Genomic DNA, 18,545 nt, shown 5'->3' with positions numbered 1-18,545 from the left:
ATACAACTGCAACTTTCTCCCGGAGACCCAGGGAAAGCGGGTGTGGAGGGAACCACAACGCTCTGGGCTTTTGCTCACTTCCCTCTGGAGCTACCATGACCTTCGCCTATAGCACCTTCCCGTGATCAAAACACAACCACCTGGACTACTAATCAGAGAGGAAAGAAAGGAGAAAGCAGAAAGGCGGGTGGCCCCGAGTCTGCTCTAGTCGATCCAGGCAACCTCGTGAAGAATGAAAAGAATCAAACGGAACCAGGGATTGGGCCGTGGCGAAAGACTGGCTCTGGCGGACGCTGGTGTCACCCGGCTCCACGTTATATGGAAATGCCGTGTTGACTGCCTCGTCAGGGGTCCTTACACATCTGCCCGTGAACGGCGAGCCCCGGGCGCTCACTAGTTAAGGGGGCGGCCGTCCCGGACGGTGCCGGCTCGGAGAGCTGGCCGCTTTCACTTGTCCATAACTTCCACCCTGAGGTCTCAGTGTCCCCTCGCCTACGGTCCCGACCCCGTGCCATCCTGATGTCACTTGGCTGGGTCCGCGCCACAGCCCCCGGTGGAAGCTGCAGGGACTGGGCAGATTTCCAGGCGAGAGGGGCCGCAGGGAGGCGGGAGCCGCGCTCCGCGGCACGGGTCAGAAAAGCCGAGCCGGGCTCGTTTGTGGGCCGGTCCATCGCCGTCCGGGTGCAGCGCAGGGACATCTGATCTGCGGGGTGATTGATAAGCGCGGGTGGGGGTCCGCCGGCCCGCCCTCCCCCTCGCCTGCCTCCTCCCCCTCCCGCCTCCTCCCCGCCCCCCTCCCGGTTCCCTCCCTCCTTCCTGCCGGCAGCGCTGCCCGGCGGCGAGCCGCTCCAGTGGGGATCTGCCTGTCCTTGGGGGCGCCGCCCGCGCTCGCCGCCGAGCCTTTGCTCCCGGGCCGCGCCGGGCTGAGGCCGCGCCGCCTCCCGCGCCTCCCCGGCTCGCGGATGCCGGGGGCGCCTCCGGGGGAAGCTCCGGGCGGCGCGTTCGCCGGGTAAGTTCTGAGCACTCGGGGACGCCGCGGCGACGCGGCCGGCCAGCCGGCTCCCCCGGCGGAGGGAACGGGCGGGGAAAGACGGCGCGATCCGCCGGAGACCGCGCGCGGGTGGCCGGCCGCCCCGGCTCCGGCTGCCCGGCCCCGGGACCGTCGGTCCGCCCGGGCGGGCGTGGTCCGGCTCTGAGCGTCGCGCGGCCACCGCTCGGGCGGAGGACGCGGCGACCCGGGCCCGGGAAGGGGGCGGCGCGGCGCTAGCGACCGTCGCGGCGATGGAGGCGCGAGGGCAGGAGGGGGCTGCTCGAAGGGTCGGGCTCGGGGCCCGTCCTCGGGGGACTCGCCGGATTCTTGGGTCCCCAGAAGAGCTCTCGGGAAAGGCTGGGCTGGGGGAGGCGGAGCGGGGGCCGAAGGCTGCTGGCGGGCGGGCGGCGGAAGCCCCCTCCCCGGGCCGGCCGGGCTCCGTGAACCCCCTGGCGGCCGGGGCGGAGGCGGACTGCGCGCCCGCCCGTGCTTGCCGCCTGCGGCCCCGGAGACCGGAGACCCGCTTCACTTGGGAAGATGCGAGGGAGACCGAGGCGGCGGAGTCCCAGTTTCTTCCTCCGTCGCTCCTGCGGGGACGGGGAGCGTTTGCCCAAATTTAGTGTCCGCCTCTGCCTCCCGCGGGCTCCGCGTTCACTTGGCCCCTTTCCGCCGCCCTGGGAGCCGCTGTCCCCGGCGGGGAGCCGCGGCGGCGCCTCCCGACTCGCGGGGCCGAAGGAAACTTCCTTAAAGTGCTTTCTGGCATGGAGGCTGATTTATTCCCCGTCACTGTGTTTGGGGAAGCGGCTGCAGCAGCCCGGGGACCGGCGGGAGACGCGGCAGTGGTGGGAGGGTTCACCAACCCGCGTCTGAAGCCAACCGCGGGAGGGGACCGCTGCCGCCCCTGCGGGGTCCCCAGTGCCGCTCCCCCATGCAGTCTACCGCGCCGTCTCCCTTGCCCCGTGGTGTCGAGGATTTCAACCGCCCCCATCATCCATTGAGGAACCCCCGCCCTAATTCCTAGTAGATGCTGTCCTCAAACAGTATTGACAGAGTCATCCGTGTCCTGCAGGAAATTACGATCTTTGGAAACTAAAACTCATATTTGGTATTTCACTTTCAAATATATATATTTTTAAAGAACACATTTCAGTAAAACACCACCACCACCACCAATTCACAGTAAGCAGGAGTGAGTTTTTTGGAGAACTGCTGGCCTGGGACTCAGAATCCCTGGGTTCTGTTTCTAATTTTATAGATTCTTGAACTTAGGCAAGTCAGCACTTCCCCTGGTTGAAGAAATGTCCTCATCTAGAAAATGAATCTGATTGCAAAGGTATTGTCCAGCTCTCATGTTGGCTTCTACTTCAGTGAAATATTAACCTAATTAATAAATATTTGTTATATGAATGACTGAATAAACCATCTCTCTCTAGGAACTCTGTATATTTAACATTTGGAAATATGTAGAAACAAATGCCCCTCTGCTCTGGAAGGCAGTTTGTGCTGGCACTGCACCATTCCACTGGCATCTAATGATGTAGTTGCCAGGGTGAATGGGAGGCTATGCCCTCCCCCTCTGGGGCAGTTCCTCTACTGTTGCCCTTTGGCAGAGAAAAGGGAAATTCGAGGGCCCAGAAGGAAACTGTGTTGCCCAAGGTGAAGCCAGAATTACTGGATGGGGATGGGCTCTTCCCCAAAGGAAAAGGAGGGGGAAAGAAGAAGGCCTGTGACCAATTGCAGAGGAGACTGGCCAAAGCCACAGGTTGATTGAGAGCTGAGTGTATAAACTAGTGAGCCCTTCTTGGGGAGGGAAGAACTTGTTTGGGTGGGACAATTCTAGGACCTCAGCTTAGCAGGGAAGGAGGAGGGGACAGGCAGGGGGCTTGATGTTCTTTGAAGGCTGATCACCTCTGCCAGTGCCTCTCTGCCACCCTTGGCCCAGCCATGGGACCCTGTGTGGACTGTGGCAGGCAGGGCCCAGGAGGAAGGGAAGAATCAGCTGAAGTGTCTGGCTGGACTGGCACATCGCTTGGTCAACTCTTCCCATTCTCTTCCATCCATTACTTTTGCTGCCTCATCTCCCCCATTCCCACCAGAGGCAGCTCCTGGCCTTTCTGGGCCATGGGCAGACATTCCCATTTTGCAAATGGACTCCAACTGGGCAACAAAAAAGTCCAGGGGACCTTAAGATAATTAGGGGAAAAGGAGATAATGAAGGCAAAAAGCCAACACCTGGCCAGTAATAATCCTAAGGAAAGGTTATCCAAATGCAATTGATTATCAGACCTGAGAGGGGCCGAATAGTCCACCCCCTTGTGCCAGTGGGGACGGGAAGATCCAGAAACAAAACGACACACCTGGCAACAGAACTGGACTGGAAGCCAGGTTTCCTGAGTCTCAGGCCAGGACTCGGGTCATCCCTCTTCTTTTCTCAGAAGCCAGTCTTCCTGCATCGGCGACTTCTGTTCCCCTGGGTCCCCGGCCCCTGCAGCCTGGAGGGCCATGCACCCTTGTGGACTGGACTCCCAGCTAAGGCGCAGCCTGGCAGTGCCTGTCTGACACCCACCCCTCTTCTCCTTCCTTCAGGCTAAGAGTACACGTTTAAACCTCATTATCTGGCTAAGTATAAACCTCAGGGGGAGAAGGGTTTTGTTGTTGTTTATCTCAGTCTATAGGCTAACGTTGGGCTGGCTGTCAGAATCTAGGCAAATATCTGGCCAGTCACCACCCAGAAAGTAATTCTCTGCGCACTGAAACAAAGCTCTGTATGCAAAGCATAAAACCCCCGGGAGAACTCCTCGTCCTCCCACACAGACACACTGGTGCACACACAGCCCGCTCTCTGCACCAAGAGCATCTCAGCTAGGAGGCTGGCAGGCGGGCTCAGTCCTGTAGCAAAGAGGCGCGCGAGCGCGCGCGTGCGCACACACACACACACACACACACAGTCCTTTAGCAAAGAGGCACACACACACACACACACACACACACACGGAAGATTTCACACACACGGAGGATGGGACCCCAGCTCCGGAATCTGGAATGAGGCACCAACATCCTCCCCCCCAGTCCCAGTGGAAGGGCCAGGAGGGAGGGGCAGGTGGAAGAAACCACTCGGAAGGGCCCAAGGCGTCCCAGCGATGCCAACCCCTTAACGGGGCCGCTCCTGGAAAAGCCCCTCTCCAGGAGCTCCACCAGTCACCCGCCGCCCGCCGGGCTGGAGGTGGAGGAGTTCAGAAGCAACTGACGCAGCCGGGATTCGAGCTTGGTGAAGCCACTCGCGGGGAAGGGAAGCGTCTGCCCCTCCCTCCCCCGCCTCGCGCCCTCGCTCCCCGGCCTGCCCCCTTCCCCGTGACGTCACCCCAGCCCTGTCCCGGGGAACCCGCAAAGCCTCTCAAATTCAAACTGCCAGGCGCACTGCTGCCACTGCCGCGGGACTGGAAGTGCGCGCCCGGGCCTGGCCGTCGCCGCCGCCAGCCGACAGGGCCCGCCGGTTTCGCCAGCTCCGCGCGCAGTCGCATCCCCCGGTTCCCCGGGGACTCAGCTGCCCGCCGCTCCGAGCGTCCTCGGCCTCTCCTGCCGCCTGCAGGATTCCGAGTTTGTGCGCACCCCCCTCCACCCCCCAGCAAAATTATATCAACCGGCAGAAAGCAGAGCATCCCTCCGGAAGCAGCGGCGTCCCCTTTTACCTTGCTCTCCCTCTCTTTCCGAAGATGCTAAACTACCGGCGGACTGCAGAGGAGAGGGGTCCTGTCTTCTCCTGATGCGTGAGTAACCGACCCCCCCCCCCACCCAGCACCCCGCGCTGTCTTTGCTCGTCCACACGCTCCCCTCCCCCCGCCGCCAGTCCCCTGATTTTCCCACCCCCTTTTTGCGCAGTTAAAAAAACAAAACAAAACAAAAAAAAGTAAAGCAATTTCTGCTGCGAGCCCAGGACGGGCAAGCCGCCCAAGATCGCTTCAAGATATCCCCCAGGGGCGGAGGAGGAGGCGATGGGCTGGATTTAGTAGGACAACTCGGTTACTAATGACTCCGCGGCTGGCTGCGACCCGCCGGGAAATCAGGTGCAAGCATGTGGGTGCCGGGACGCGTGGGTGGGTGGGTGGGCCGGGGGTGGGGTGGGGAGGGGAGGAGAGCAGAAACCACTGGGAAAAAAACGCAGTGATTTCATTCTGCCGTGCTGCCCACTCCCCGCCGTCTTCCTCCCTCCCACGCCAGCCCCCTCGCTTTGCCATTTTAATCGGGCCTCCGTGTTTCTTTCTCCCCCGCCTCCCGCTCTCTCTCGCCCCCCGCCCAAGGTTTGCCTGTAGGTACCTGAGCTGACCCCGACGGCGCCTAAAGATGCTGAGCGGCGTCTGGTTCCTCAGCGTGTTAACCGTGGCCGGGATCTTAGAGACGGAGAGTCGCAAAACTGCCAAAGACATTTGCAAGATCCGCTGCCTGTGCGAAGAGAAGGAGAACGTCCTGAATATTAACTGCGAAAACAAAGGATTTACAACGGTCAGCCTGCTCCAGCCCCCCCAGTACCGAATCTATCAGCTCTTCCTCAATGGCAACCTCCTGACCAGACTGTACCCCAACGAGTTCGTCAACTACTCCAACGCGGTGACTCTCCACCTGGGCAACAATGGGCTGCAGGAGATCCGCACCGGGGCGTTCAGCGGGCTGAAGACCCTGAAGAGGCTGCACCTCAACAACAACAAGCTCGAGGTGCTGAGGGAGGACACCTTCCTGGGCCTAGAGAGCCTGGAGTACCTGCAGGCCGACTACAATTACATCAGCGCCATCGAGGCAGGGGCCTTCAGCAAGCTGAACAAGCTCAAAGTGCTCATCCTAAACGACAACCTCCTGCTGTCACTGCCCAGCAATGTGTTCCGCTTCGTCCTGCTGACCCACCTAGACCTTCGAGGGAACCGGCTGAAACTGATGCCTTTTGCGGGAGTCCTCGAGCACATCGGTGGCATCATGGAGATCCAGCTGGAGGAGAACCCCTGGAACTGCACATGTGACTTACTTCCACTCAAGGCTTGGCTGGATACCATCACCGTTTTCGTGGGGGAGATTGTCTGTGAAACCCCCTTCCGCTTGCACGGCAAAGATGTCACCCAGCTGACCAGGCAAGACCTCTGCCCCAGAAAAAGTACCAGCGACTCGGCTCAGAGGGGTGGCCACGCTGACACACACGTCCCGAGGCTGTCACCTACTCTGAATCCTGCTCTCAACCCGACCCGGGCTCCAAAAGCCAGCCGGCCACCCAAAATGAGAAACCGTCCCACCCCCCGGGTCACGGTGTCGAAGGACAGGCAGAGCTTTGGCCCCATCATGGTGTACCAGACCAAGTCCCCGGTGGCCCTCACCTGCCCCAGCAGCTGTGTCTGCACCTCTCAGAGCTCCGACAACGGGCTGAACGTCAACTGCCAAGAACGGAAGTTCAGCAACATCTCCGACCTGCAGCCCAAACCCACCAGTCCAAAGAAACTCTACCTGACAGGGAACTATCTTCAAACGGTCTATAAGAACGACCTCTTAGAATACAGTTCTTTGGATCTGCTGCATCTAGGCAACAATAGGATTGCAGTCATTCAGGAAGGTGCCTTCACAAACCTGACCAGTTTACGCAGACTTTATCTAAATGGCAATTACCTTGAAGTGCTGTTTCCGGCTATGTTTGATGGACTACAAAGCTTGCAGTATCTCTATTTAGAGTATAATGTCATTAAGGAAATTAAGCCACTGACCTTTGATGCTTTGATTAACCTACAGCTGCTGTTTCTGAATAACAACCTGCTGCGGTCCCTGCCTGATAACATATTTGGGGGCACGGCCCTCACCAGGCTGAATCTGAGAAACAACCATTTTTCTCACCTGCCAGTGAAAGGAGTTCTAGATCAGCTTCCCGCTTTTATCCAGATTGATCTCCAAGAGAACCCCTGGGACTGCACCTGTGACATCATGGGACTGAAGGACTGGACAGAGCATGCCAATTCCCCTGTCATCATCAACGAGGTGACCTGTGAATCTCCCGCGAAACACGCTGGGGAGATCCTGAAGTTTCTGGGGAGGGAGGCGATCTGTCCAGACAGTCCGAACTTGTCAGACGGAACCGTTTTGTCAATGAATCACAACACAGACACACCTCGCTCGCTCAGTGTGTCTCCCAGTTCCTACCCTGAACTGCACACTGAAGTTCCACTTTCCGTCTTAATTTTAGGATTGCTGGTTGTCTTTATCTTATCTGTCTGTTTCGGTGCTGGCTTATTCGTCTTTGTCCTGAAACGCCGGAAGGGGGTGCCCAGTGTTCCCAGGAGTGCCAACAACTTAGATGTAAGTTCCTTCCAGTTACAGTACGGCTCTTACAACACTGAGACCCAGGATAAAGCAGACGGCCACGTCTATAACTACATCCCTCCACCTGTGGGCCAGATGTGCCAAAACCCCATCTACATGCAGAAGGAAGGAGACCCTGTGGCCTATTACCGAAACCTGCAAGAATTCAGTTACAGCAACCTGGAGGAGAAGAAAGAAGAGCCAGCCACACTTGCTTACACTATCAGTGCCACGGAGCTGCTGGAAAAGCAGGCCCCGAGAGAGCCCGAGCTGCTGTATCAGAATATCGCTGAGCGGGTCAAGGAGCTGCCCAGTGCGGGACTCATCCACTATAATTTTTGTACCTTACCTAAAAGGCAGTTCGCCCCTTCCTATGAATCTCGACGCCAAAACCAAGACAGAATCAATAAAACCGTTTTATATGGAACTCCCAGGAAATGCTTTGTGGGGCAGTCCAAAGCAGACCACCCTTTACTGCAAGCTAAGCCGCAATCAGAACCAGACTACCTCGAAGTTCTGGAAAAACAAACTGCAATCAGTCAGCTGTGAAGGGAAATCATTGACAACCCTCTGGCATCAAAGGATGCTGCTCCAAACTCTTGGAAGCTGGGCATTTGCTTTTGTGTGTGTCTGTTCTCCCTTTCCCAGCCTCAGTGGGGGACTTTGAAGATGTTTGGGGGATGGGGTGAAGCAGTGATACAGCGTTTTCAAGTTTTCCTTTAAATTATTTCTCTCTTGCTCTCCTCCCTCCCTCACATTCCCCCCCCCTTCTCTCCTTAGGAATCATCATTGAACATGAATGTTTCTACAATGCATTTTTTCATATACTTTGTTTATGGCTCTGTTTCCTTTTTATTCTTTTATTTTTCCAGTGTGGGAATGGGAAGAGGAGATTATAGTGAATGAAGAAAGAGTAAGCAAACTTTTCAAATGAAAATGGATATTTAGTGTATTTTGTAGAAGATCTCCAAAGATCTTTTGAGACTATAAATTCTTTTGTAAATAATGATATATGGTATTTCGGACTTCAGTTACCAAGCATAGCCACTGGGCATCACTTCTTCATGTTAAAGTGCCTTTGCACTTTAAGTACATTACTTAAATGTTGCTTTTAGCTTTGATAAATTGAACATATTTTAATGTGTTGTATTTTTGAAATGAAAAACACTGTAAAATAGATTGAAATGTCAGCTTTATTAAGTCAACGTACAGTTTGCTTGAGTTATAGAAACCAGCTTGTCATCAAATGATTCTAGTTAGTTCTAGGACTTTATAGATATAACTGTAAAATGTTTCCTTTCCTTCGGGTTTGTTCTAAGTGATTTTATTTAAGTCAACTAAGGGGATTTAACAGTGGACTAGAGGTAATAAACCACCTCAGTTTGGATTAGTAATTCATTAATAAAATATATTTAACCCAATATCAGAGTGAATTGAACAATTAATGCCCTTCCGTAAATCATTATTTTACACTAACATGGTCAGTGTTTTAGATTATTTTCCTAATTAAAGAGTACATTACACAACTTGTAATATATTTTTCCTGCATTAAATTAGATATTTTTATATTTAAATGAAAGTCTGTATTTCTAACTTTTTAATTGAAATTAGTATTTTTTCTGCCTATTGAGACATTTTCTATAAACACACACCAGTAGAGGCCGCCACACACCTCATTTAATAAAGACATAGGAGCCATTAAATACCTTGAAGGAAGACTTCAAAGGTGAGATTTAAACGTCCCAAGTAAGTTCTCTGCAAATTCAAGGCAACAGAGACAAACGTATACGTTACTTGGTATTTCTTTTATGATTAAAGGTTAGACTCAGAACCCATCTCAATTTTCCCATTTTCAGAGAAAGCAGCGTTTTCCTCTTGAGGTTATGGAAGCGTTAACAGGAAGCTATCAAATGATGTACCCTGTGTGTCTCTAACGCAATTGATAAATGCCTAAGTGGAGAAAGTAGGCATCTTTTCTTCCCCTGCCTTCTTCAGGCGAGTGTTGCTTGAATTTTTCTTCTGCTTGAGCAAGCTTTTCGTTTTGGTGTTAGCATTAAAATGATTTGAACTAACCAAGTCTACATAACATTTATGAAGCCTTATTAGCCTGTAAATAATTTTTAGATGCAAATGTTATTGTGTGATTTAAACAAACAGCCCTTCTTTACAACAAAAAATAGTTTTGTTTTGTCTATTGTAAATCCTTATGCAACTGGGGTGGTGATCTGCATATAAAGTAGTCCAGCTTTTCAGTTCCTTATTAAAGCAATTGATGGCATCTGAAAGAAGCACACTGTTTCCTTTTCATAAATAGGTTACTGCACATAATAATCCTTTATTATCATGTGGAGATTGAAGTGGATCCTGATAACTTACTTTTAAAGCTTTAAAATGACTAATAGTTTATTGTCTGTCACTATAAACAATTCATGTGATAGGCTTTCAATTAGAAATTACTTAAATCCAAATTATTTGGATTAAAAACTACTGGTGCAAAATCGTTTTTTTAACAATACAAGGTAATTGTGTATATATAAATGTAAAGGGCATTCAGGAAAATAAATGCCTTTAATACCCTAAAATCTCTGAACATCTACAGTGACAAGCTTATGTGTTCATTCTTTGATTAGAGATCATAATTCTTATTTAAATCCATTAGACTGAAGTTTAAAATGATGGGCTGAAATGATCTACAGGAAGGTTAATGCCCAGAGATTTTACATTTCATAGAAGAAGAGCAAGAGTGATATGCCAGTTGAACTTGGAGATAGCTCCTGGAAACCATCTCCTCTTATATATATAAGAATTACAAAAAGTCTGTCGCGTCTGCTCTTATTTGGTGCAATGATAAATACAGAACACTGAGGTAGGTATTTGAGGGAATTATTATGAAGGCAAATTGATATCCATCTTCTATTAGGAGAGATTTTTGGTTTAAACTCTATGCCTAGAACCACTGATGTGGTGATTCCACTTCAATGCTTGTATTCTCCTGAAAATGAAGTCATTCCTGTAAAATACTAGTCTCCATAGAAAAACTAATTAATTCATTTTAAGCAGAGATAGCTTACTATTCATTTACTTACATGATTTTAAAGAGGCCTCCTGGAAGAACTCAGATTCATAAACTCTTTTACTTAATAACTATGGTTTAATCTTAAATTCTCATGCTTCTTAGATGTGTACTTTATTTTGTATTAGGTTTTAAGATGAAATCGTTTGAATGTGGTCCAGACTATTTCATTTAAAGTCATAAAACACCATGTACTGTGAAGCTTTATTTTTTTAATGCAATCACAAACACTTTTTAACTTATTAGCATCCCCACTGATTGTATTGTTTTGCTTTATCCACTCAAATGCTTTAAAACATATTGTATTTTAGGATTTTTATTTTTATCTCCTACAGCTGGATTTTGCTATTTCACTTTTATTTCACTTGCAGCTTGTAATGGGTATCAGCATAAGCACAGCAAAATGGTTCCAGCCAGCAGAATGCGATCTCCCCTGGCCCTGCCTGAAACAGATCTGTGTATCTGGCAAATGGTAATTCCCTCTGATTCTAGCTCTTAATTAGTTGTTTCTGCTGTTTCTGAATATACCTGTGTCTAAGTTTGTATCAAAACCCTCAAAAGCACCACTTCTCAGTCTGGACACAATTGCCAAAAGTCTAATTTGGTTCTGGACTTTGGTCAACCTGTGTGCCTTGTTACTTCCCTCCAGCAGTTGGTGAGTAAGGAAATGACCCTTCAGTTTCCTCTGCTTTATCCTCTGGCCTCTAAGGTGATTTAATTTTTCTAAATATTTTCATTTCATCAAGGGCTCAATATTCTATGGATTTTACAAAAAGTGTCTAATGAAAAAGAGGGACATTCTGTGATTTCTCAGACTCTGGAAATTCATTTTGGCTGTACACATTCCAGAAACATAACTGGATTGGAAGCTAGACTGAAGGAAGCCTTCTAGACAATTCTCCTAATCCAGTCATTTCTTCATTCATTAAGTAATTGAGTGCTTGCTTCCTAGGGGCCAGGCTCTGTGCTGTGTGCTAAGGGGGCACAGAGATACAGTAGTCAGGATCTCTGCCCACCCCCTCACCCCCACACCCTGCAGAGAGCTTAGTACTGAAAAAGGAGAACCTTATCTGAATGACCATCACCTGAAAAAACAGTGGGGACAGCAGTGAAACGCAGGAAGTTGAGTTTTTGAAGATGATTCTGGGCAATGAAGTATAACACTGATACATCATGGGCTAGCTACTGTGTAACCACCATTAACATCTCTTTAGAGTTACACAGCTAAACAGTGAGAACACCCACAAAAATAAAAACAAATTTCTGCAGAATAGGGCCCAATATTATGGCCAGAAAATAGCTATATACTTCTGCTATCTAAAGATGTACATTGTAAAGATGACTCCCCAAATTATAAATACAAAAAATCACAAACATACTTATATTTTTTGGAATATCCATGTTTTAGAGGCAGTATTGACTTTCTATTTCAGTGGTTTAAAATATAACATTTTGGCTTAAGTGTCTTTTACAAAGGCAATAGGACATCTAAATCCTGAGAGAAAATTAAGTACTGTATATAGGTGTACTTTGCTTCCCACAATGGTTGTGCAAAAAGTCACGTGTAAATTGAAGTTTTGTAAGTTAAATTGTATTTTAAAAGCATTAGGAGAGCTGCCATTTAGAGGAAACTTGTGAATCAATCCTTTTATAAAGCAGAAAACCATTTTATAATATGAATAACATGTCTAATTTATCTGTTTTGTATGTTTGGAGTTTCAATATCGACTTTGCTTAAAATACACCCCACCTGCATAATAAGAGTGTGTTTTGCCAGTGCTGCTTGTGCTACCAGTTTCTTGGTTGCTAAGGGCTTATACTTGAAAATCCGCTGCAGCTTTGTGTGACTGGAGCTATGAAGCTATTCTCTGAGGGCTCAGTAGCGTTCCTGAACAGTCCGAGTAGGCAACCCATTTCAACTCCATTGACCACAGGACCTTCTGCTCTGCAGCATCTCCTCTGTCAGACGAGGCCATGATTCATTAGACGGTAGTGTGACTCCTATATTCACGTCCTATAAAGTGCTTAGAGTCACAGATTTTTTAATAAATATATGTGATCATGTAAACATATTAAACTGCATGTGTGTGAGAATTTTTTAGCAGTATTTTAGCTTGAAAGTACTTGTACAAATACTGTTAGATTTAGTTGCGAATAATTGTTCTCAAGTTATTGAAATAAATGGAAAACGAAATGCCCTCTCGTGTAAATAGACTTCTGTGCCAAATAGTGACATCGTTTCAAAAAAATGAGTGCCATATTTTGGACTGTTAATAGGGAAAATGAAATATTGAAAATGTGATCAAATGATACTGTGTTTTATTGGATAGGCTTTATATAAAATTCTTTTATGCTATAGTTAGCTTTCAGTTAATAAATAAATATTCACTAAAAATGAGCATTTGAATTAGTTAGAAAAATTCTTTAGACTCTTGAGAAGAGATGATGACAAAGTATTGCTGGAACCATTCTCTTTGCCTTGGTCTATACTGTTCAAATATTTACAGATTAAGGTCTTCTTTGTATGATTAGAATTTATATATTAAGGGTAAATGTGCTTTAAAAAACATACTAATACTTTTCCATGAATGCCCATTGGTATCAGCCTTAAAAAATTAAAATTAGAACAATAAAACAATTCAAATAGAGGTCTCTCTAGGAATTGAAAGTCTGATTTCACACTGCCCTCACCACACACACCAACCCACACAACAGCCAACTGTTTTTCATTACAAAATCCTAATACCATAGGTGATCTAATACTTTTATATCTGTAAAATGAGAAAGATTGGCATGCAAACCCAAGAAATAGAAATTATGAATTCTTTAAAGAAGATGTTATAACTGTATTCCCAAAGACTAGAGTCAAAACAAATGAGAGAGAGAGATGCATTTGTTGCTGTAATCATGGTAATACTATAGCAAAGTGACTTATTTGGTATTTGCATTGGTTGGACATCAGAATATATCGTCCAGGTATGCTCCATCCACAAATGTATAACAAAGAATTTGAGATTTGTGTGATGGACAAGAGGATTTGCAACTATTATCCCCTCTTTAGATTATTAATTTACTGTCTTCACCGTATATTCAGATTATTCATATGGCCTTCACAAGTCTGTGAAAACAATTGGAATAGTCTCATTCTAGAGTGTTTTAATGAAGAATGAGAGTTGGTGCTGAGTGAAAGAGATTATCTCATCCTTTACAAGTGAAAGCCGCTCAGTCATGTCTGACTCTTTGCGACCCCATGGACTATATAGTCCATGGAATTCTCCAGGCCAGAATACTGGATTGGGTAACCTTTTCCTTCTCCAGGGAGTCTTCCAAACCCAGGGATCAAACGCAGGTCTCCCACATTGCAGGCAGATTCTTTGCCAGCTGAGCCACAAGAAAGATGAGTTGAAATGGAATAGGAATGAAAGGGATATGCTGCTGCTGCTGCTAAGTCGCTTCAGTCGTGTCCGACTCTGTGCGACCCCGTAGACGGCAGCCCACCAGGCTCTGCCGTCCCTGGGATTGTCCAGGCAAGAACACTGGAGTGGGTTGCCATTTCCTTCTCCAATGCGTGAAAGTGAAATCGCTCGGTCGTGTCCGACTCTTCGCGACCCCATGGACTGCAGCCTACCAGGCTCTTCTGTCCATGGGATTTTACAGGCAAGAGTACTGGAGTGGGGTGCCATTGCCTTCTCCGAAAGGGATATACAGCTCCCCATTCTGAACACATGTCATATCAAACAGCAAATCGTATGTGGCTGTTGATCCTGGGAAAAGACCATCAAAATAGATGTCATTACTGAATGGGGGCTGGAAATGCACCTGATCCATGTTTCCCTAGGCAACAGTATATGATTAGTTATACATCATTTTTATTAATTTGATTTTTCAACCATTATTTTGTGTTTGCTATCAACATTACCCTAAAAAGGAATATTGGAACTAATTATCTGTCAGATCTAGTTACCTGGCATTTTGGGATACATTTGATCTTGACAGAATGTTGGGTACAACATAAAATATAAGGTAATTTCCGGCTCACAAAGTGACAGTTAGGCAAATAGGAGAGGTGAATGAGGTGTGCTCTGGGTAATCTTTAGTCAAGTCGCTCACTCCTCAAGCCCCTTTTCCTTTCACAGCATTAACACCTGCCATAGTGATTTGAAATATATAACCCTTTAATAACTATTTCCATAATGAATGAATGAATAAGACTGGCTCTCATGTGAACACTGAAGAAGGGTGGAAAACTGAAGGATCTAAGTTCAAAGCAATTGCAATGGGTTTTTAGCTGTTCCAGGAATTCCTAAACAAATATTTACTGGAAAAATTTTCAGAGCTTATGAAGAACACACACATGCACACCGTGAAGATGGCAGAGAAGTTACGGTAACACACAGCTAAGATCCAAAGTTTATTACAGGCGGGCAGGCCCAATTTTAAGTGATACTTGAATCTGTCTATTGAACCCAGTGATCGCACTCTAAACTGAAAAGTAGCTTTACTGTTGAACACTAAGATTTCCTTGTTATTGGCTTTTGGAATCAGGAGATTCTGAGTTGAGAGAAAATACACTCCCTGACAAGCTTGAATGATGAATTCTTTCAGAGCTTATCATTTAGATCTTCCTAGGACCTGTGTGTTTGGTTTGTTTCTTAAGTCTTCCATATAGAAGAGAAATGCTTTGGGTTCAGACTACATTAAGTCATATTTCTGTCAGAACACAGTTGTTTCATAAAGTCCGACTTGTCCACAAAAGAACCTAGAGATGGTGTTTCATAACAGAGTCCCAGGATCTGAGGTTTTGATCTTCGTACAGCTAAGAAGCTGTGAAGATAAGTCCTAGTTCTCACTGGGTCTCAGTTTTCCTATCTGGAGCAGTGTTGGCCTGGATGAACTCTATGGACATGCTCTGATTCTAGGCTATTTGGTGAGTGACTGCTACACACAAAATGGACAATGCATGAAAGCAATTATTCAGGTAATTCAAGCCCTAAAATCTCTTACCCTTCTTCTCCTTTCCAGTGTCTAATTTGGACACAGCCATCTCTGATTTTAGTTTTTACAAGATTCAGATGTACCATTTGTCTCAGGTTAGTTTATCTTCCCAAAGCTTGACTTTTAAAATGTTTAAACCGTTTGTCTTATTTCTTTGTAAATCACAACATTCTACTGCTTTGCGGGGAGGGGAAGAAGGTGATGGGATTTTTCATTTAGCTGTTTGGTGGGGGAAGTTTTCTATGGGGCTTATTCTATGTGATAATTAGGAAAGTTAAACTATGAATCTCTCTAGGAAAATCATATTATCACATTTCAGGGAACAAAGCAGTTTTCCCATTTGGTTGTTCATCATCCTACCCTTTTAGCCAACACTGCCAAGTTTCTTATCATCAAAGAAACTGACGACCCTTGGACAATTCAGTTGAGCTTCAGAAATTCAACGATTCATTCCAGTGAACAAAGCTCTTAGCTGACAAGTGTATTTGGCTTCTAACTGATCATAAACTTCAGCCATAGTTTTATTGCTGGGCCACTGTGTCCCTAGTTAGTCAGATTGATTTTAACTGGAAACAAAATAACAAAGCCCTCAATCCTGTAATATTTGGCTGACATAAATTTTGCAAGGGTAAAAAAGAAAAACAAACATTTATTCAAAAACTTCCTCTGCTTTCCAGGTGTCTGAAGGGCTTATTAAAAGCCCTAGTGAATGCAAGGAAAACCCAACTACACTTTGCTTTCTGTTTTCTTCCACCATGTTACAGAAGGTTGTGGAAAAGGACATGTAGACTATCTTGTCCAAGCCATTCTCTTAAAAAAAAAATAAAAAATACAGATAAATAGCCTGGAGACAAAGATTGAGAAGATGCAAGAAATGTTTATCAAGGACTTAGAAGAAATAAAAAGGAATCAATATAGAATGAATAATGAAATAAAGGAGATAAAAGACACTCTGGAGGGAACCAACAGTAGAATAACGGAGGCAGAAGATAGGATAAGTGAGGTAGAAGATAGAATGATGGAAATAAACGAAGCAGAGAGGAAAAAAGAAAAAAGAATCAAAAGAAATGAGGAAAACCTCCGGGACCTCTGGGACAATATGAAACGCCCCAACATTCGAATCATAGGAGTCCCAGAAGAAGAAGATAAAAGGAAAGGCCATGAAAAAATACTCGAGGAGATAATAGTTGAGAATTTCCCTAAATTGAGGAAAGAAATAGTCACAGAAGTCCAAGAAACCCAGAGAGTTCCAAACAGGATAAACCCAAGGCGAAACACCCCAAGACACATATTAATCAAATTAACAAAGATCAAACACAAAGAACAAATATTAAAAGCAGCAAGGGAAAAACAACAAATAACACACAAGGGGATCCCCATAAGGATAACAGCTGATCTTTCAATAGAAACCCTTCAGGCTAGAAGGGAATGGCAGGACATACTTAAAGTAATGAAAGAGAATAATCTACAACCCAGATTACTGTACCCAGCAAGGATCTCATTCAGATATGAAGGAGAATTCAAAAGCTTTACAGGCAAGCAAGAGCTGAGGGAATTCAGCACCACCAAACCAGCTCTCCAGCAAATGCTAAAGGATCTTCTCTAAACAGGAAACACAGAAAGGATGTTTCAACACGAACTCAAAACAACAAAGTAAATGGCAACGGGATCATACTTATCAATAATTACCTTAAATGTAAATGGGTTGAATGCCCCAACCAAAAGGCAAAGGGTTGCTGAATGGATACAAAAACAAGACCCCTATATATGCTGTCTACAAGAGACCCACCTCAAAACTAGGGACACACACAGGCTGAAAGTGAAAGGATGGAAAAACATATTCCATGCAAACGGAGACCAAAAGAAAGCAGGAGTCGCAATACTCATTTCAGATAAAATAGACTTTAAAATAAAGGATGTGAAAAGGGACAAAGAAGGACACTACATAAAGATCAAAGGATCAATTCAAGAAGAAGACGTAACAATCATAAATATATATGCACCCAACATAGGAGCACCACAATATATAAGGCAAATACTAACAAGTATGAAAGGGGAAATTAACAATAACACAATAATAGTGGGAGACTTTAATACTCCACTCACGCATATGGATAGATCAACTAAACAGAAAATTAACAAGGAAACACAAACTTTAAATGATACAATAGACAAATTAGATTTAATTGATATTTACAGGAGTTTCCACCCCAAAACAATCAATTTTACCTTTTTCTCAAGTGCACATGGAACTTTCTCCAGGATAGATCACATCCTGGGCCATAAATCTAGCCTTGGTAAATTCAAAAAAATTGAAATCATCCCAGCCATCTTCTCTGACCACAATGCAGTAAGATTAGACCTCAATTACAGGAAAAAAACTATTAAAAGTTCCAACATATGGAGGCTAAACAACACGCTTCTGAATAACCAACAAATCACAGAAGAAATCAAAAAAGAAATAAAATTATGCATAGAAACGAATGAAAATGAAAACACAACAACCCAAAACCTATGGGACACTGTAAAAGCAATACTAAGGGGAAGGTTCATAGCAATACAGGCGTACCTCAAGAAACAAGAAAAAAATCAAATAAATCAACTAACTCTACACCTAAAGCAACTAGAGAAGGAAGAAATGAAAAACCCCAGGGTCAGTAGAAGGAAAGAAATCTTAAAAATTAGGGCAGAAATAAATGCAAAAGAAACAAAAGAGACCATAGCAAAAATCAACAAAACTAAAAGCTGGTTTTTCGAGAAGATAAACAAAATTGATAAGCCATTAGCCAGACTCATCAAGAAACAAAGGGAGAAGAATCAGATCAACAAAATTAGAAATGAAAATGGAGAGATCACAACAGATTCCACAGAAATACAAAGGATCATAAGAGACTACTACCAACAGCTATATGCCAATAAAATGGACAACTTGGAAGAAATGGACAAATTCTTAGAAAAGTATAACTTTCCAAAACTGAACCAGGAAGAAATAGAAGATCTTAACAGACCCATCACAAGCACGGAAATCGAAAGTGTAATCAGAAATCTTCCAGCAAACAAAAGCCCAGGACCAGACGGCTTCACAGCGGAATTCTACCAAAAATTTAGAGAAGAGCTAAC

At 45.9% G+C, this 18,545-nt stretch overlaps 1 protein-coding gene across 5 annotated transcripts; it reads left to right on the top strand.

Moving 5' to 3' along the window:
* The first annotated feature begins 633 nt into the window (after positions 1-633).
* SLITRK2 (SLIT and NTRK like family member 2) lies at positions 634-8,778 on the top strand. Of its 5 annotated transcripts, none has more exons than XM_081564151.1 (4): positions 841-1,009; positions 4,744-4,797; positions 4,910-5,094; positions 5,341-8,778. In XM_081564151.1, exon 4 carries the CDS (start codon positions 5,372-5,374, stop codon positions 7,904-7,906), a length of 2,535 nt encoding a protein of 844 aa, XP_081420277.1. In that variant the 5' UTR covers positions 841-1,009; positions 4,744-4,797; positions 4,910-5,094; positions 5,341-5,371; the 3' UTR covers positions 7,907-8,778. The 5 variants fall into 5 exon arrangements, with proteins under 5 accessions (XP_081420274.1, XP_081420277.1, XP_081420273.1 ...); XM_081564147.1 differs by having other exon boundaries at positions 5,329-8,778; XM_081564150.1 differs by having other exon boundaries at positions 4,744-4,801; positions 5,329-8,778.
* The last annotated feature ends 9,767 nt before the right edge of the window (positions 8,779-18,545 follow it).

Source organism: Giraffa tippelskirchi, chromosome X (assembly GCF_054371585.1).
Source record: "Giraffa tippelskirchi isolate mGirTip1 chromosome X, T2T-mGirTip1v1.2.pri, whole genome shotgun sequence".
Classification (NCBI taxonomy): domain Eukaryota; kingdom Metazoa; phylum Chordata; class Mammalia; order Artiodactyla; family Giraffidae; genus Giraffa; species Giraffa tippelskirchi.
The sequence above is the reverse complement of the archived record's forward strand: the minus strand, read 5'-3'. Positions and strand labels throughout refer to the sequence as shown.

Excerpts from the sequence above, each read along its gene's own strand:
- SLITRK2 (XM_081564148.1), top strand. The coding sequence starts at position 5,372 with ATGCTGAGCGGCGTCTGGTTCCTCAGCGTGTTAACCGTGGCCGGGATC.